The sequence below is a fragment of the Emys orbicularis genome, chromosome 10, assembly GCF_028017835.1.
Source record: "Emys orbicularis isolate rEmyOrb1 chromosome 10, rEmyOrb1.hap1, whole genome shotgun sequence".
Classification (NCBI taxonomy): domain Eukaryota; kingdom Metazoa; phylum Chordata; order Testudines; family Emydidae; genus Emys; species Emys orbicularis.
Window position 1 is genome coordinate 2,803,783 of NC_088692.1, and position 17,160 is coordinate 2,820,942.

At 42.4% G+C, this 17,160-nt stretch overlaps 1 protein-coding gene across 4 annotated transcripts in view; it reads left to right on the plus strand.

Annotated features, from left to right (window-relative positions):
• Window positions 1–1,734: 1,734 nt before the first annotated feature.
• Window positions 1,735–17,160, plus strand: part of ARHGAP17 (Rho GTPase activating protein 17) — a 68,871-nt gene continuing 53,445 nt past the window's right edge. For all 4 annotated transcript variants that reach the window (XM_065411799.1, XM_065411800.1, XM_065411802.1 and 1 more), the window contains exon 1: window positions 1,735–1,887. In XM_065411799.1, the coding sequence (XP_065267871.1) occupies window positions 1,835–1,887 (53 nt within the window). In that variant the 5' untranslated portion in view covers window positions 1,735–1,834. The remainder of the gene's footprint in view (window positions 1,888–17,160) is intronic.

Here is a 17,160-nt window from a genome sequence, read left to right on the forward strand (position 1 = left end):
GAGACTAACAAATTTATTAGAGCATAAGCTTTCGTGGGCTACAACCCACTTGTGGAAGTGGGTTGTAGCCCACAAAAGCTTATGCTCTAATAAATTTGTTAGTCTCTAAGGTGCCACAAGTACTCCTGTTCTTTTTCCAGTGAATAAGGCACTGGAATGGGAATAAGGAGACCTGGTCTATTCCAGTATTGCTCCTGACCTGCAGGGTAACTTGAGCAAGCCACTTCCCACTCTGTTTCCACTTACACCTTTTGTGTTTCTTGTTGTTAGATTGTAAACCCTCGTACTACAGTAAGGAGCACAATGGTGCCCTGGTCTCAGCTGGTGCCTCTAAACACTACTGTAACACAAATAATAAAATAATGTCACCTAGGAGAACAGTGGTTTTGTGGCTAAAGGACAGGATGGCTTGGAAAGCAAGCAGTCATCATGGTTTGTGCTTTCAGCTCTGTCTGTGTCTTGCTCTATGTCCTGATCTGTAAAATTGAGATATTTGCCTGTTTCACAGGATTTCATCAATAGCTGTTGAATACCTATAATCTTTTTGAGAGCCACAGAGGAATACTACTGCACAAATATATTATACTAGATTTCTACTTTTGCGGCATAAGGCTGTTTACTTTTCTATTTTTTTAAATATAGATTCTTAATGAAAGATAACACACCAGAGAAACCCAATGTGCAGAAAGAAGTGATGTTGGTGTTTCAGTACGTAGGCTTCTCTCTAGGTCAGTACTAAAGCTAATGCATTTGTTTGGTTAGAGCAAGTACTGTTAGAGAGTGGTGCAATTTTAGGGTGTAAAATAAGCTGGTAAACACTTGTGGATATTAAAGATTGCACTTCTGGCAAGTCTTGAGCCCTAGTGTCCCGGCCAAACTGCACTCCACAGTCATTATGTTCTGTCTCACATTCCCTTCCTGCAGAAGCCTGTTCTATAGCATTACTGCACCCTGCTAAAAGCTACTTAGGGTTGCCAACAGTCCCTTGTTACAAGGGGCATCCATTATTTTTCCATCTCTCTACAAGAAAATTGAGAGTTGCTGAGTGCCGCAAAAAGCAGCAAAAAATACCCCCGACACATGAAGGTGCTTGTTATTATTAATGATCATGAATGATGACATCAGGAAGAGGAGTGAGTCGGGGTGGCTAAGAAAACAGACCCTCATTGGTGAAATCCCCAGGGACGCGTAGGCTGGGTGGCCTGAAAGGAAACTCGCAGCCAAGCAGGGGCGGCGCAAGGCCCCAAAGAGGAGGGAACCCAGGGTGACCCGGAGAGGAAGGGGGCACACAGCTGCCCCGCCCCACACGCTGGGGTAAGCGACTCCTCTGCGGCTCCCCCTGCTCCTTGGCTGACACCTTAGGAGCTGAGGGCTGGCCGGACGCCACAGCACCTGGCCCCGCCTGCAGGGCTCGGCGCGCTGCCCCAGGCAGGGCTCAGGCTGCCCCGGCTGCTGAGCAGGACACCGCGGCCTCAGGTCGAAGGGGCACAAAATGGCTCCCCGATCACCGCGTGATGCCAACATCCGGGCCTCAGTGCGCAGGGCAACGGCCCCCCAGGTGGCCCCCATCCGGGTCTTTTCGCCCCCTCCCTGCCTCAGGGCCCGGATGTTGTCCACAAGGCAGGCGACTGGGTCACATGACGCTGGCACCCACGTGACTCGCTCCTCACGGGGAAGGCGGAGCCGGAAGTGGCGGTGGCTTCCGGTGGGGGACGGCCGGCTGGGTGTGCGGTGGGAGAGCGGAGCTCGGGGTTAGAGCTGCCGCGGGGAGCAGGGACGACGCCGGGTCTGGCCGCAGCGTTTCCCGGGAGGCGCAGAGACAGGAGCCGCCGCCATGAAGAAGCAGTTCAACCGCATGCGGCTGCTGGCCAACCAGACCGTGGGCCGGTAAGAGCCCGGGAGCCCCTCACCCTGCCCGGGGGCGGGAACCTGTCCCGGGAGGCGCGCCGGACCCCCGGGAACCTCCGGCGACGCTCGCTCCCCTCCGAGAGCCCGGGCGGCTGGCGCTCCGTTTGGAGGGGTCTGGCCCCGCCCCCTCCCCTTTGAGGGGGGGGGGTCGTCCTCCTTTGAGCTGCCCGGACCATTGCCCGGGGCACTCGCTCGCCCCGCTGCGGCAGTGACTCGCCAGCTGCGCCGGAGGAGGCGGGGTTGCGGGGGGTCACGGACCTGGCCAAAATAGGTTGTTTAATTCAGCCACACCGCCTTACCTGGTCTGCTGCTCCCGGGTCGATCGACTCCCCCCTTCTTTCCGAGCACTAGGGCTTGCCAGCCCTTTGCCGCGGTCAGCTCCCCGGCCCGGGGGGCGGGGGGCTCTGCATAGCTGACCCAGTGACAGACTGTCTCTAGGGCGTTTTGTGAGATGGACTTGCTTTAGAGAAGTCGTCCTTAGGTGACTGTGTCTCAGTACAGCTTGGGGCACACTGTCCTTAGTAGGTTTCAGAGTAGCAGCCGTGTTAGTCTGTATCCGCAAAAAGAACAGGAGTCCTTGTGGCACCTTAGAGACTAACACATTTATTTGAGCATAAGCTTTTGTGGGCTACAGCCCACTCTTTGGATGCATAGAATGGAACATATATTGAGGATATATATATAGAGAGAGAGAGAGAGCTCGGAATTTGGTCTGGTAAAATGTATGGGAGGGGACAGGTCCACTGATGAACAAGGCCAAACAGATATCCTCAGCATCTTGAATACACTATGACCTCACTGTTTCCAGCAGTTCTAGTACAGAAACTATTCTGTGGCTGTTACACTACTTTAGTAACTGAAGAAACTTAATTTCTTCTGGACACCAGGAGCACTTGATCTCCTGTTGTTCCACACGAATATGCTGTTATCCTCCTTTATTGATACTGAAAGTGACTTTGGAAATGCTGCTTCATGAAATTGGGGGTGTGGAAATTCTATTTTTTTATGCTACTCTTTATCATATCGTCTAGGACTTTATGCTCTTTTCACATATGTTGTTATCAGTTCAGTGATTTATGAGATTGGCTAACATAAATATAAAACAGAAAGTAGAAAAAATGTGCACTGGGTCCTATGTTTCCTAGATGTGATTAAATGTTGCCATCTCAGCAGTGCTAGGAGTTTAAAGCTAGCTCCTATAAAATATTGCTTCTCAGGTATATTTTGGCCAATCAGTATATTGTTTCAGTAGTATAATTTGACATGTATAAACACAGAAAGCAAAAACTTTAATCTATTGGAGGTATATTACACTGATGCAAAAAAAGAAATGTAAGGAATTTTTTTTTACCACCTGGATTGGCTGTACATGTGGCAGTACAGTTCTTTGATTTATAAGTTGGGCTACACAAAGTTCCTACAAAACACTTTGCATTCTACACTTCCTTTTCATATTTTGTTTAACTCTTTCACTTTCATTTCCTTAATTTTTTGGTAAATTTTGTTTATAATTACTCTCTTCTTAATTCTATTTGATATTTTTCAAGAAAGCTCAGACTGCACAAAGAAGGGTCAGTCTTAATTGGCAGAGAAGTTAGGCCTCTGCAGTAACCAAAGTGTAAGTTTCACCAGGCATAAATGCCACTAATTTAGTTTTTTGTTTTGTTTAGGCCAAAGACCTTCCAAAAGGTCTGAGCCAATAAATTTCACATACCTAAGCATAACTTGGTGTCATCTGTATATACTGAAATGTGATTTAGTGTTCTTTTAAGATCGATTTGTATCTTTTAGAGTAACTTATTTCTTGTTCGAGTTTTGCTTTTCCTAGCTAAAAGTTGGTCTGGAACAAGGCTCAACTTTTGCCTCACTCTTTACAGGGTACTTAGAGCTATGTGCTTTCTCTTCAGGATCCACTTCTACATGAAACAAATAAGAAATATCAACTAATGATAGCTTGAGGGGGATACAGTGATAGCTGGTTCTTTATTTATGATTAATAAATGGAGATATTTCAAACCTCTTCCATTCTCACTTCCCTGCCCCACATCTTCATCTCACTTCTCATCTTAAGATATTAGCTTTTTGAGGTAGGAATCATATCTTGTGTTGGTACAGTTCGTAGAACAATGGGCCTGATCTTACATGGGGCTTCTTGGAGCTATTGTAAATATATATATAATATATAGCTACTTGGAGCCAACAAATGCCGTATCCAACTTCTCACTTTAGAAAATGTGTGGAAAGAGTGCATGAAATCTTGTTAACTATATGTAGCAATGTGTACGGGAGTAGAGGTCTCAACCTTGAAGGTGATCTTTGACTACTGCAGTTGAAAAATGTTTTTATTGCTAGAGTCCGATGGAAGCTGCAGCTATCAGAGTTGTTTCATTACTGGTATTCTCAGGGTGTGGTAACCATATAAGCATGATTATAAGTCACATTCCTCTGCCAGGTAGCCTGTTGCTGTGTTAATCGTCTGTGCCTGGAATAGTGGAATCACTGGCTTCGTTAAAATATAAACAAATGTACAGAATAACTTCTCATAGGGAAAAAAGTTGAAAATGACATGAAAGTTATGAAAATTAACATGTCATGAGGTCCAAAGTTAAAGGGAATTATCAAGATATTTCTTAACATTTTGTTCTGTTTACCATAATTCCTTGTACGCTTTAAATGGAAACTTTTCCTTATCAGCTTTTTGCTCACTCATAGTGACTTTTCCTATTGTAGATTTCTCGTGAGTGCAGGGCTGCAAGCATGGACTCTTTCCAAAGAGAATTAAACCACTGTTTTTCAAATGGCATAAAGAATTAAATGGAAGTGGGGACATTAAGGAAGGAAAAAGTACTTCACACTTTGGACAGTGTAACTTGATCATTGGCCATAGTGGTTATACCTTTAGCCAGGGATTATGAGGGCAGACTGAGTTAACTACAGTTCCATCTTTAGTTTAGATCTGAGCAACAGTCTTGGGGTTAACTAAATGTAGTTCTTAGTTAGCATTGGTATGCTTGCCAACGATAAACATGCATGTTTTGCTGACTTATCAGTTTAGGGAGTTGCAAAGCACTGATCAGGGAAAATAAATGTTTACTGAAAACTCGTGTTTATTCCTTTTTAAATCCATATTAAGTGGAATGACTGAAAAATCACCAAGAAAACATCTGCTTATTTCTGCAGAATGTGTGTGGTGATAGCATTAGGTGGAAGCAAAAACTGACTTTTTTTACTATGATGTCTGACATACTTTAATAATAGACATCACCCTTGTGCCTCATTTAGCACAGCAGGTGAGACGAGTGTGCTATTATGTAGTTGCCACTTTCCAGTAATAGGGAAGGTGATTTCTGTAGCTTGCAGTGTGCATGCAGGATTTCTAAAGCAGTGTTGCCCACTTCTTTTAAAGCTCAGCCCCCTTCTAGAGAAATGAAACCAATCACACATACCCCCTTAACTCCTCCATGTGGTGATAGTCATAGCCATATATCAGACTTCTTGATTAAATGTACTTTAAGGAATGACATTCAACTCTGGATGTTAGATGTTTGCACGCTTGTAGGTTTGTCTGAAAGTGAAACAAGTTTGCAATAACAATACAGAATATGGTGAAGTGGAAATACACCCCCTTCTCCCCCCCCCACCCCGCACTCCCACCCCCCGACAGGAGAACGTCTATGAACTCCTCTGGCCTGGCTTTCCTTTGGTGCATCTTAGATATCCTGCTGGGCTGCTTCTTGAATGGGGAGGGAAGGGGGGGAAGTGTGTGGTGGTATCTCCCAAGCCCATCCACTTCTGGCTTCAAAATGGGTGGTCACTCAGTAGATTGTCGAAATCTTCATAATATAACATTTGCTTTATGTGCTTTGTTAAGCTGTGAATTAAGTTACAATGCTGATATTTAAACTGTTTGGATTTGAATGGATGCCCTTTCAAATGAATGGAGCAATTCACACCTTAAAGCTATTGTTTCAGGCTCCTTGCGAACTCTGACAGAGGTTACTGCATCAGTTGGCCTGAAAAAATGTGACTCAAAGATATCTCCACAACCATAACATATGAGAGGAGAAAAATTGAGGCTTGACTATGTGCCCCACCCCACTACACCTTAGGAAACACCGTTTTAAAGACTGACTTAAAATGTTAAGATTTTCCTCAAGCCATTATTTAAAGGGAACAGCTATATGACACCCTAGCAGAAAAGGTGATTGTGTGAAAAGACAACAAAAGGCTAGACTACCTCTTGAGCAGATGTTCCCACACTCTCTTAAAAATAACATCTGGTGGTTGTATGTACAACTTCCCCTTACCCATCTGAGTGTCATCCATTTTTCAGCGGAATCAACTGTTGTAAGAAAAATGTCTACTTTTAGCTGGCTAGTGCTAAAGATGGCCTTTTCTTCAAAGATAGCTAGGGAGCCACACAATTGATCTTTCCAGGGGTATGAAAGGCCTTTCCTGCAGTCAGTATGGTGGTATGTATTCCTTACCTAAAACTACCCTAAAACTACCATATCTCTTTCTGTTGGAAATGCATCTGTTCTCTTATCTACAACTTTGTCTCCCTGCTGGAGCTCTGATAGTGCTACTTCAGCTGCAGGCATCCTCTAGGCTAGGAAATAGCTTCTGGTGCTGCAGCAGAGTGGTCACTTGAAAAATTAACTAGGTCAAAGTAAAGATAACCTAGTGGGAAGTTAAGGGAGATTAGTTTCTGCTTCTTGAGTCAAACATATAGGATGGGTAAAACAAGAGTACAAGAGAAGAAGCAACTTACTGGAGTAGTGAAAGTAGCAACAGGGAAAAACTGTATTAGAGTAGAGAAGTGACACCTAGGAAGTATGCCTGTAAATATATTGAAAGAGGGATATGGAATTACAAAAGCCCTGAAGGAGCTGAGAGAAAATAATTGAGATGGGGAGAGTTAAGTGGAGCAGAAGACCAAAATCACTAATTTGCCTGGTTTTAGATGTTCTGCAGTAATTATCCTTCAGACTGGAGGATGGTGTTAGGTTCCCCATTTCATTTTGGTACTCTAACAACCACTCCTAACTCTTGTGGAATGCTTTATTTTTCAGTATTTTTAACTGATGGCTTGCTGCAAGTAATGCAGCCCTGGAAACGAGTAACTCTGCATGAGATGGACAGAACTTGAAGAGCCATGGTTAGTTTGTAAAACAAAATATCAAGTTACTGTATTTTAAAATAATTGAGGAAAGGGGCAAAGGAGGGGAACTGCTCTAAGGGCTTGGCTACACTTGCGAGTTACAGCGCAATAAAGCAGCCCCGGGTGCACTAGCTCACTCCCCATCCATACTGTCAAGGCACGTACAGTGCTCGGACTCTGCGGCTAGAGCGCTGCTGGTACTCCACCTCGGCGAGAGGAATAACGTTTGCTGCGCCCCCGCTGGAGCGCCATTGTTGACAAGGTGTTGCATTACTGCGCTCTGATCAGCTTCCAGAAACGTCCCATAAATCCCCTTTAGTCAAGTGGCCACTCTTCTCATTGTTTTGAATTCACTGTAGGAATGCGGATATGCCGTTTGAAAGCTCCGTTTCTGACAGCCGGCTGCTTATCTGCTCTGAGACAAAGCAACCATTAGTGTGGAATGCTGTGTGTGTGGGTGTGTGAGAGAGAGAGAGAGAGATGAAGGGGGGTGGGTGTCTGATGCTGTCTGAACTTACAAGACAGCATGCTGACATGCTCTCAGCCCCCCAAAAACCCACTCTCTCCCCCCACATACACACAACACACTCCCTGTCACACTCCTCTCCACCCCCCATTTGAAAAACACGTTGCAGTCATTGCATGCTGGGATAGCTGCCCATAATGCACCGCTCCCAATGCTGCTGCAAGTGCCGCAAAGGTGGCCATGCCAGTGCGCTTGAAGCTGTCAGTGTGGACAGATGGCAGCGCTTTCCCTACTGCGTTCTACGAAGGCTGGTTTAACTCAAAGCGCTCTACATCTGCAAGTAGCCATGCTCTAAGTGAAAAGGTGTTAGTAAAAATTGTGTTAACATGCTGCTCAGGAAAGAGACATAGAAATTGCCGTACTGGATGGTATCAGTGGTCTCCCCTCTAATTTCATTATCTGATAGTGGCCAGTACCAGCTACTTCAGAGGAAGTTGCAAGTAACTCCTTACTCAACAACTATAATAAAATAACCTGCCATTACAGGAAGCAACGCCTTAGCCCTCTTCAGAGGAGGATGTTTTATGCTCTGAAGCAAGTGTTACATCCCTTCCAAAATTTTTAATCTTCATTAGCATTACTCTGGATGTTCTTGTTACCATATCAATCAATGCCCACCCTGTTTTTGAATCCAACTAAGTTCTTGGCCTTCCTATAGTGGCAATGAGTTTCACAGGCTAACTGTGCATCATTAAAAATTTCCCGTGTTTTTAAAACTTGATAGTTTTACTAGAATGTTGCATGTGTAAAAGCTTTAGCTTTACAGTCTCTGACTTGGATTCCATGTTAATAGAAAAATTGAACATCCGTCTGAGCCAGCTGGCTACAGTTTGCCTCCCTGTGCTAATCTTTCTACTAATAAACTGAGAATGTAGTCTAGTGTCCATGGTCTGGAATGCATTGAGATTTGGCATGCTAAAACACTATGGAATTTGTGTGTTTTGCTCTGAGGATTTAAATCAGGAATTGTAGATGGGAATACTCCTGGCTAATGCCTAACACCTTGTTTTTATATATACCCACCAATTTTTGTTTCTTATTGTAGTTGATTAAAATAATTCTCCAAAGAAACTGAATTACAATTTAATACCACATCTAGACTGACTTATATCTTATTGATTTAATTGCCTTTGTTTACCAGGGCATCGTTGTGTGGCTGTGTTCTCAGTGTTGCTACAGTTAAGGGTGAAATGGCAATACAAGATGTGCAAGAAGTAGTAAAGTTGAAGACTTTATCAAGTTACAATAATCAACTAAAGTTAACGCTTTCTCTTTAATCTGAAGCCTTAACTCCAGGACCTTGAAACTGATCCCAAGCAACATTTTGCTTAGGTTGGCATTTTGGCCATAGCTCAGATGGGAATTGGATCTGTGTTTTTCATGTGGTTAGCTGCATACTGTATCTGCAAGTCATAGCTGACAGTATATCATTATAGAATTTTTCAACTTCTTTTAGAATTAATAATTTACAGAAGTCCTTACCTCGATAGTCTCATTTTTGCCAATTCAGATATTTGCAGGGCTTTTAGATATTTGTATGGCTTGATTTATTTTGTTATACATAATCTCATAAGATAGTGTATAGCTTTTAATTGGTGGTATCATATATGAAACTGAGATTTTCTGTTATGGAATTTGCATATTAAATTATTGCCCATCTTTCTGTCATCCTGGCATTTACTTTGTTTTGGATACCAGGTTGGCCCCAGCCTTTGAGATAAGTGGTTTCTGTATTCTGCATGTCCTACAATGACAAATGTATGCTCTTAGTTTCACTTCTATTTAGCTGAATAGACAATCATGATTTAATTTTAAGTAAAACGCAGAAAATTCTGTAAACTCCGAATACTCTGCTATATTCTCTCTCAAGAGTTTCAAGAGACAATGAAATAGTGGCTAAGATTACTGTTTGTTTCTTTACCCTTGACTCCTCATGATCAGACATTGATTCTGCCAGGTAGAACCTGAAGTGAAGTTAGAAGTAACTGTAAGGGTTCTCTTGCTTCAGTGTTAAAATACTAATTATTTTTGTGTCCAGAACCAATAGACTCTCTAACCAGGATTTGAAGTATGGTAGTGCCTAAAGAAAAAATGAGGTTTGGGGTAGTTGTCAGAACTTGGCTTTATAGTGTAATTATCATCTCAACAAATTATATTCTGAAAGTAATGTCAATATGAAGGTTTGTTCAAGTGATACGAATACAAATGTGCACTTTACCTACACACACCTGAAAAATGATTTCATAAGGGTGTTTTTCAAGGATGTGCTGTTTAGTTTGAGAAACAGGTTTGCAGTTATTAAGACTATTAGACTTCACGTCTAATAAATGTTACTCATCACTGTGGTTTCTTTCCTGATTCCAGAGACGGATCTGTATCACTACTGTTCCCAGTAATTCTCTTGGTGGTTTTTAGGATGCATTTACCATCAAATTCAAACTGGGAGGTGTCAGGATCAGACTAGTTTTCCTGGAAAATTATCTTATCAGATGTACATCTTAAACTTTAGGTTGACAGGTACATGTGTTGCTTGGCATTGGCAGAGATGTTCTCTATTATTAAATAATGGTCTTGGTCTCTTAGGGTACGTCTACACTTACCGGAGGGTCCGGCGGCAGGCAATCAATGTTCTGGGATCGATTTATCGCGTCTGGTTTAGACGCGATAAATCGATCCCGGAAGTGCTCGCCGTCGACGCCGGTACTCCAGCTTGGCGAGAGGAGTACGCGGCATCGACGGGGGAGCCTGCCTGCCGCGTCTGGACCCGCGGTAAGTTCGGACTAAGGTACTTCGAATTCAGCTACGTTATTAACGTAGCTGAATTTGCGTACCTTAGTCCGAAGTGGGGGCTTAGTGGGGACCAGGCCTAAGAATACAGACTGCAAATCTGAATAACTTGCCTTCCAGATTGCACCACAAACCACCTGCCTTATAGGAGATGGGACAACAGTTACTGCAGCTGCATCCCACTTAGTTCTCCTCTTAGTGCAAGCTCTCCTATACAAGTGGAGTGTGTTTCAATATCCTGCACATGTGATATCAGGCTGACTCAACAGAAGTGTTCTAATGTATCTTTTAATAGCTCACACCCAGGATAAAAATGATTATGCTAAAGCAGTAGTAGTTCTCCAAGCCATTTGACAGTCAAGATACAAGGTGGAATCAGGAATATGTTGTCATTTTATTGATCTAAATTGGCATTTAGTGTTACTTACAAGTACTTTGTAACAAGCAATATTTAAGAGTAACTCCTGACTAAATCAGTTTTTCATCCATAATGATACACAGTTCTGTTAAGCAGTTAATTTCCAGTACTTAAATATCATGCAGAAATTGGATACTCAGGCTACCACTCACTAGTAGCCTGAACACATTTAGGAGTGTATTTTCAATCTTAATGATTTTTTAACATGCACATCAACACTTACTATTCACCTTAATACTGCTTTTATTTATTCAGAATTATGTACTTTGTTTGAGGGAGGCAGATAAGAGCATTAATCTTCCATTGGTATTTTACACTGTATTTTGAAAACTAAGACTATGTCTAGACTGGCAATTGGATGACACAACTTTTGTCTTTCAGAGGTGTTAACCCTCCCCCCCCCCCCCCAAATAAAAAGACAAAAGTTTTGTCAGGACCAGTGCCAGTGTGAACAGCGTGTTCTCGGCAGGAGCGCTCTCCTTCCGACAATACAAATGCCGCTCAATGGGGGTGGAAGTTTTTGGCGGCAGGAGAGCCGACAAACAGCGGCTACACTGCCTGACTTTTAGCAGCGCAGCTGTAGCGACATAGCTGTGTTGCTAAAAGCTGTGTAGTGTAGACAAACCCTTAGTATCTGTGCATATGTCTTCAGTGAAAGAGCATGTATCTGTGATGGTGGTGGTGCTGGTTCTAGAATGCCTGTTCATGGGCCTGCATTTTGGTAGTCTGGTCCTTCATTCTGTTATATGTAAACCTAGTGGTGTCCTCCTTGGACTGCCCTTTTGCTACTCTGATTTGTATAGTATGAAACTGCAGATTAGGATGCAGGCTCGTTTTGTGTATGGAAAAAATTGTCTTGCAATTAGTCTACATTGAGCATTCCATTAGCTGATGGCCCAGTGGAGAAATCTGTTTGCACAGGACTTGAAGCTGACATAGAGGATCCTGGGACCAGTATCTCAAACACGCACAAAAACCCACTCACTGATAACCAAACTTTCTGCTTGTCTTGAGGAAAGGTCTTTATATTAGAGCTGTGTACTTCTGCAAGAAGAATCTGTTCTGGTTTTAGCCCATAAAGTTCACTTAGCTGCTTTTTTAAATCTGTATACTTTCAACCATGTTCAGTCTCAGCCCATATGATAACATAAGAGAGCATTTTCTCAAGCACAGGTATAAATACCAATATCACAAATACTGGGTTAAAAATGTGTGTATAATATATAACCTTTAACTTGTATATATTCCATGCTGTCTCCAAATGGAGCTCAGGTGCTGCTCAGTGAATGAGAATGAAATTAGACCTCCGTTGTGTAAAAGATGGTTTAGGGGAGCTGTCTGAAATCCTGAAGATCTCATTTTCCTTAACAGACACTCTTGAGTCCATTCATATGATTGCCAAACTCTAGATCTATGCAAATTCTGTTTAATGCTAACATGAATCACTAAATTGACAAGTGGCTATTAAGTGACATCAGATGCTCATTGCCTCTAAATCACTCTTCTGCTAGTAGCAAAAGGAATTAATAGAATGTGTTTTCTATATGGCAATGTGGAACACTGTTACTGGTCAGTGTCCAAGGAACAGGAAGCAGTATTGCCTGAAACTATGATGTATGTTGTACTTAGGCTATGCCTACATTGCGTAGCTTACAGCAGCACAGCCGTGCCGCTAAAGCCTTGCCACTGTAAGGCATGCAGTTTAGCTGCGCTTTGTTCACAGGAGAGAGCTCTCCTGACAACTAAATAAAACCGCCCACCGAGGGGCGGTAGCTTTGTCGGTGGGAGAGCAAAGTGCTGTCCACAGCAGCACTTTTAGTCAGTAAAGCTTTTGTCAGTCAGGTGTGTGTTGTTGTTGTTTTTTTTCACACTCCTGAGCGACAAACGTTTTACCAACGAAAGTGCAGTGTAGACATAGCCTTAGTATGAAACTTTAGTTACGTGTGCTAGTTTTGAAGGATATTGGTCAGCCTCTTAAGATGTATAGCTGTGTAGGAATTCTGAATCTGCTACTTGTGTAAGCAAACAGAACAGCTCATGAATACCTGATATCAGATTATCCTTCCAGGCTGTCCTCTCAACACCAAACCAGAGTGGAATAAGTTTCTTCATATCTGCAAAACTACTTATTTCCAGAGGCAAAGGGGGTGCTGGTGGTGAGGTAGTGTCGTTTATTAGATCAACTTCTTTTGGTTAGGAAGACCAACTTTCAAGCTTACACAGAGCTCTTCAGGTCTGGGAAATGTAGTGTCACACCTACATACAAGGTGGCACAGAGTGTTTAGCATAAGTAGTTAACACATTTCAAGGGATCCTTCAAGGTGAAATGGCCAGTTAACACCTCTCCCACTTTGTCCCTCAATATCCTGGGACCAACAAGGCTTCAACAATACTGCATACACTTATTTTCAGGACCATTTGAGTGCACTGAAGCAATATAATACATGTTGTGCTATTAAAATGCATTTATAAGCAATAGAAACCCTAAATTATTCATGTTTGGAAAATGTGTATCGATTATGTGATTTCAGTTTGGATCTACTTCTTGCGGTAAGACTTTCTGCTTATCTAACATACTTCATCTTCTACAATTTAGCAATTCCTTGCATTAAAGTAACAATGAATAAGATGCTATGGTGAATTTCCTCTGAAAAGGATTAAATTTGGAGACTAAATCAAGTGTGAAATAGACTGACTTTAAGGCCAGAAGGGACCATAATGACTGTCTACTTTGATCTCCTACACATTGCAGGCCACAGAACCTTGCCGGCCCACCCCTGTAGACCCATATCCTTTGGCTAAGTTACTGAAATTCTCAAGTATCGGGGTAGCCGTGTTAGTCTGTATCTACAAAAACAACAAGGAGTCTGGTGGCATCTGTTAGTCTTTAAGGTGCCACCAGACTCCTTGTTGTTTTTGAAATTCTCAAATCATGATTTAAAGACTTCAAGTTACAGAGGGAATTTACTCCTGTTTTTAAAGGTAGATAACAATTCAGCCTTAACTGTAGATCTGCTAGGGAGCCTACATAATTCCTCCCAATAGGAACTGGAGAGAGAATTTAAGGCTATGTCTACCCTAGAGAGCTTACAGTGTCAACATAATTAAATCACCCCCCACGAGTGGCGGTAGTTATGTTTGCAGGGGAAGCTCTCCCGCCAACATAGTGCTATGCACACTACCACTCATGCTGGCGTAACTGTCGCTTGGAGGGATGAAATATTCATACCCCGGAGAGACACAAGTTTTGCCAACATAAGTGGTAGTGTGGACAGCCTAAGACTGTCTGGTGAAGTACCTCTGGCTTGCTCTGTCAATCTGTTAATGACGCTTCTTGGTTAACAGTTCTTGAGGAGAGAAGGCACTATATGCCAAACTCCCTTTTGACAATCTGCGAGAGAACGTATTGGATTTACTTGACTTGAGACACTGATAAAAGAATAGGTTTCAGAGTAGCAGCCGTGTTAGTCTGTATCCGCAAAAATAACAGGAGTACTTGTGGCACCTTAGAGACTAACAAATTTATTAGAGCATAAGCTTTCGTGGGCTACAACCCACTTCTTCGGATGCATATAGATAAAAGAATAGCTTCTGTGAGAATAATAACCTAATATTAATGATAGTAAATCTGAGTGACTATCTGCACTGCTGCAGCTTTTTCATCTGCCATTCAAATATGCATTTCTTCTGGAACGTTCCAAAGGATCTGCTTCATATGACTCTTCTAGTGCTAAAGAGAGGGTTAGTGTATGTTTAAAGAAAGGGGGGGGAAAAAAAGTGTAGGGCTTGGCTACACTTAAAGCACTGGAGCAGTGCTGGGGCACCACTGAGAGAGGGTGGCAGGAAGGAAGCCTTCGCCTGGTAGGCCTGAGAGAGGGGCCTGACTAAGAAGGTTGGCAAAGGAAGAGCGTAAAGAAGTGCAACAGGAAGTAGTCCAGGCAAGAGAGCGGTAAGGTTGGTGAGGACCCAGACCTTAACTACTCCTTGTAAGGCCCTTGACTGGAACCCAGAATAGAGGGCAGGCCTGGGTTCCCCTACCCTCCACTGCAGAGTCCTATTGCTTGGGGCAGTGAATGGGAAGGCTGCCTGAGTCACTGCAGGAATGACATAGGGCAGGGGGCATGAGGAATGCCTGACGCTGCTTGTGCAGAGAGACTTGGAAAGACTTCCCTTGAAGGAGGTGGGAGGAGAGCTGCAATGGTGGAAGGGAAGAAAGGGGACGCGGAACCAAGCAGAGCTAACCCCCAGAAGTGGGTGCCATGTAGCAGTGAGTAGAGTGCAACCATTACAACTATCTACATGCATCCCTCTTTTTATATACCTTCTGTTCGTGAAGTTTTGGACTAACAGGTTCATTTTCCTCAACTGTAGTTTTTTTTTTTTTTTTTTTTTTTTTTTTACCAGAGCAGACCTGGCCTCTGTTCTTATTTTAGTTCCCTCAATAGCTGGCAGAAAATGCTATTCATAAGTTTACATGTCCTCAGTTTTCAGTGTCAAGTCTTTACTATTTCCCTTCACTTGACAATATTTTTTTCTCCAGTAAAAAATTTTCTGCCTCTTGTAGTGGAATGTTTAAAATGTGCTAGTCAAAAAGTGATGGTGATAAATAGTTGTTTTGCAGACTTTCTACAACTGACAATCCATTATTGGGTAGACACTGTGCAAGGTATTTTGTTCTCTGGTACAGCAGACAAATGAGCTAAGATCCAGGACTTACGGCTATTAGAAATGTTGACTGCTCAGGATAGATGTCTTTCAATAACTATTGAACAAAATTATTGTTCTTTTTTTTTTGTTTACCCACTTTGTAATTTTAAGGTTGCCTTTATGCTTATTCAGCACCCTGAGTGCTTTTGGGAGTGCTTTATAAATTTATTAATAAATATGAACACTTGCAATTTGAGAAACAGGTGCAATTCTTCTATTGCTTTTTTTAAAAGATGCTGAAAAGGCTAAATTTTGGCATGAAGGATATAAGCCTTCATTTGTTAATGTTACAAGGACTTCGTATCAGAGTGCCTGACTGGCCAAAGCCTTTCAGCCAACAGAGTCATTCTTTAGCTACCGCTCTAGTTTTTGAAGATTCTAGGGTAACTTCAATCTATTTTATAAAGCCTGGTCTACACTAGAAGATTAGGTCAGTTTCACTGTTGGTCAGGGTGTGAAAAATCCACACCCCTGAGTGGCAGCATTAAGCTGATCTCGGTCCCCTTATAGACAGTGCCAGGTCTACAGAAGAATTCTGTGGTTTCAGAACTAAAAATTTTTAATACCAGCTCATACTCACAGAATCTTAAAATAGGAATGATTTTAATCTGCTAAAATAACTATTTAGAGAGAAAGTTCTAACAAGCTGTTTCTACATAATAGAGTAATGCAGTTCACTTGAGATTGACTAAAGCCAACTGTTGTTGTTAGATACTTGAATTGGTTTTAGGTGTATTACTGATGGAGTGGACATACGAATCATATTCTGAACAAGGGAACTTTTGTGGTAATAGGCTATTTGACCGTTTAATAAATTAAGCTGGTTTTTATAGTACATGTTTCATAACTTGCCTGTGCACAGTGACCTGTAATAAAGACTTTGTTTGTAGGACACTTTAAAGTTGTATATAACTTCTGGAAACAAGGTTTACTTGGTTAAAATCAGTGACTCTCTGTCTTTCATATTGCAGTAGAATCTAGGTACCCCATTTGGGAATTGGGGCCACATTCTCTTAAGTACTATGTAACTATAGCTATATGGCATGTAACATAATGGAATCTTGATCTCTGGGGCCTCTAGGACAGGGGTTCTCAAACTGGGGTCAGGACCCCTCAGAGGGTCGGGAGGTTATTACATGGGGGTCACGAGCTGTCAACTTCCACCCCAAACTCCGCTTTGCCTCCAGCATTTATAATGGTGTTAAATATACAAAAAAGTATTTTTAATTTATAAGGGGGGGTCGCACTCAGAGGCTTGCTATGTGAAAGGGGTCACCAGTACAAAAATTTGAGAACCATTGCTCTAGGAATTACTCTAGTCTAATACAAATTAATACAGTGAGCCACAGTAGATCTACTATACTGTATTATAATGAAGTTGTCCAAAACTTGTGATGGCTTACTAACTGGTTTCAATAAATCATTCCTCTCTGCATCTGGCTCATTGTCTTAAGGCGTGCTTGATAGCTGGTTGTTTGTTTCATTGCTATAGTTACCAAGACTTCTCTGGAAGCAAGGTCACACTTGACATTTACTAATATTACCATGTTTAAACCACCACTTAGTGCAGACTCAAATAAGACCAGGGAGATTTTCAAATGTCTGTTTGTGACACTGTTTTATAGGGTGAATTATTTTCACTAATGACTTGGG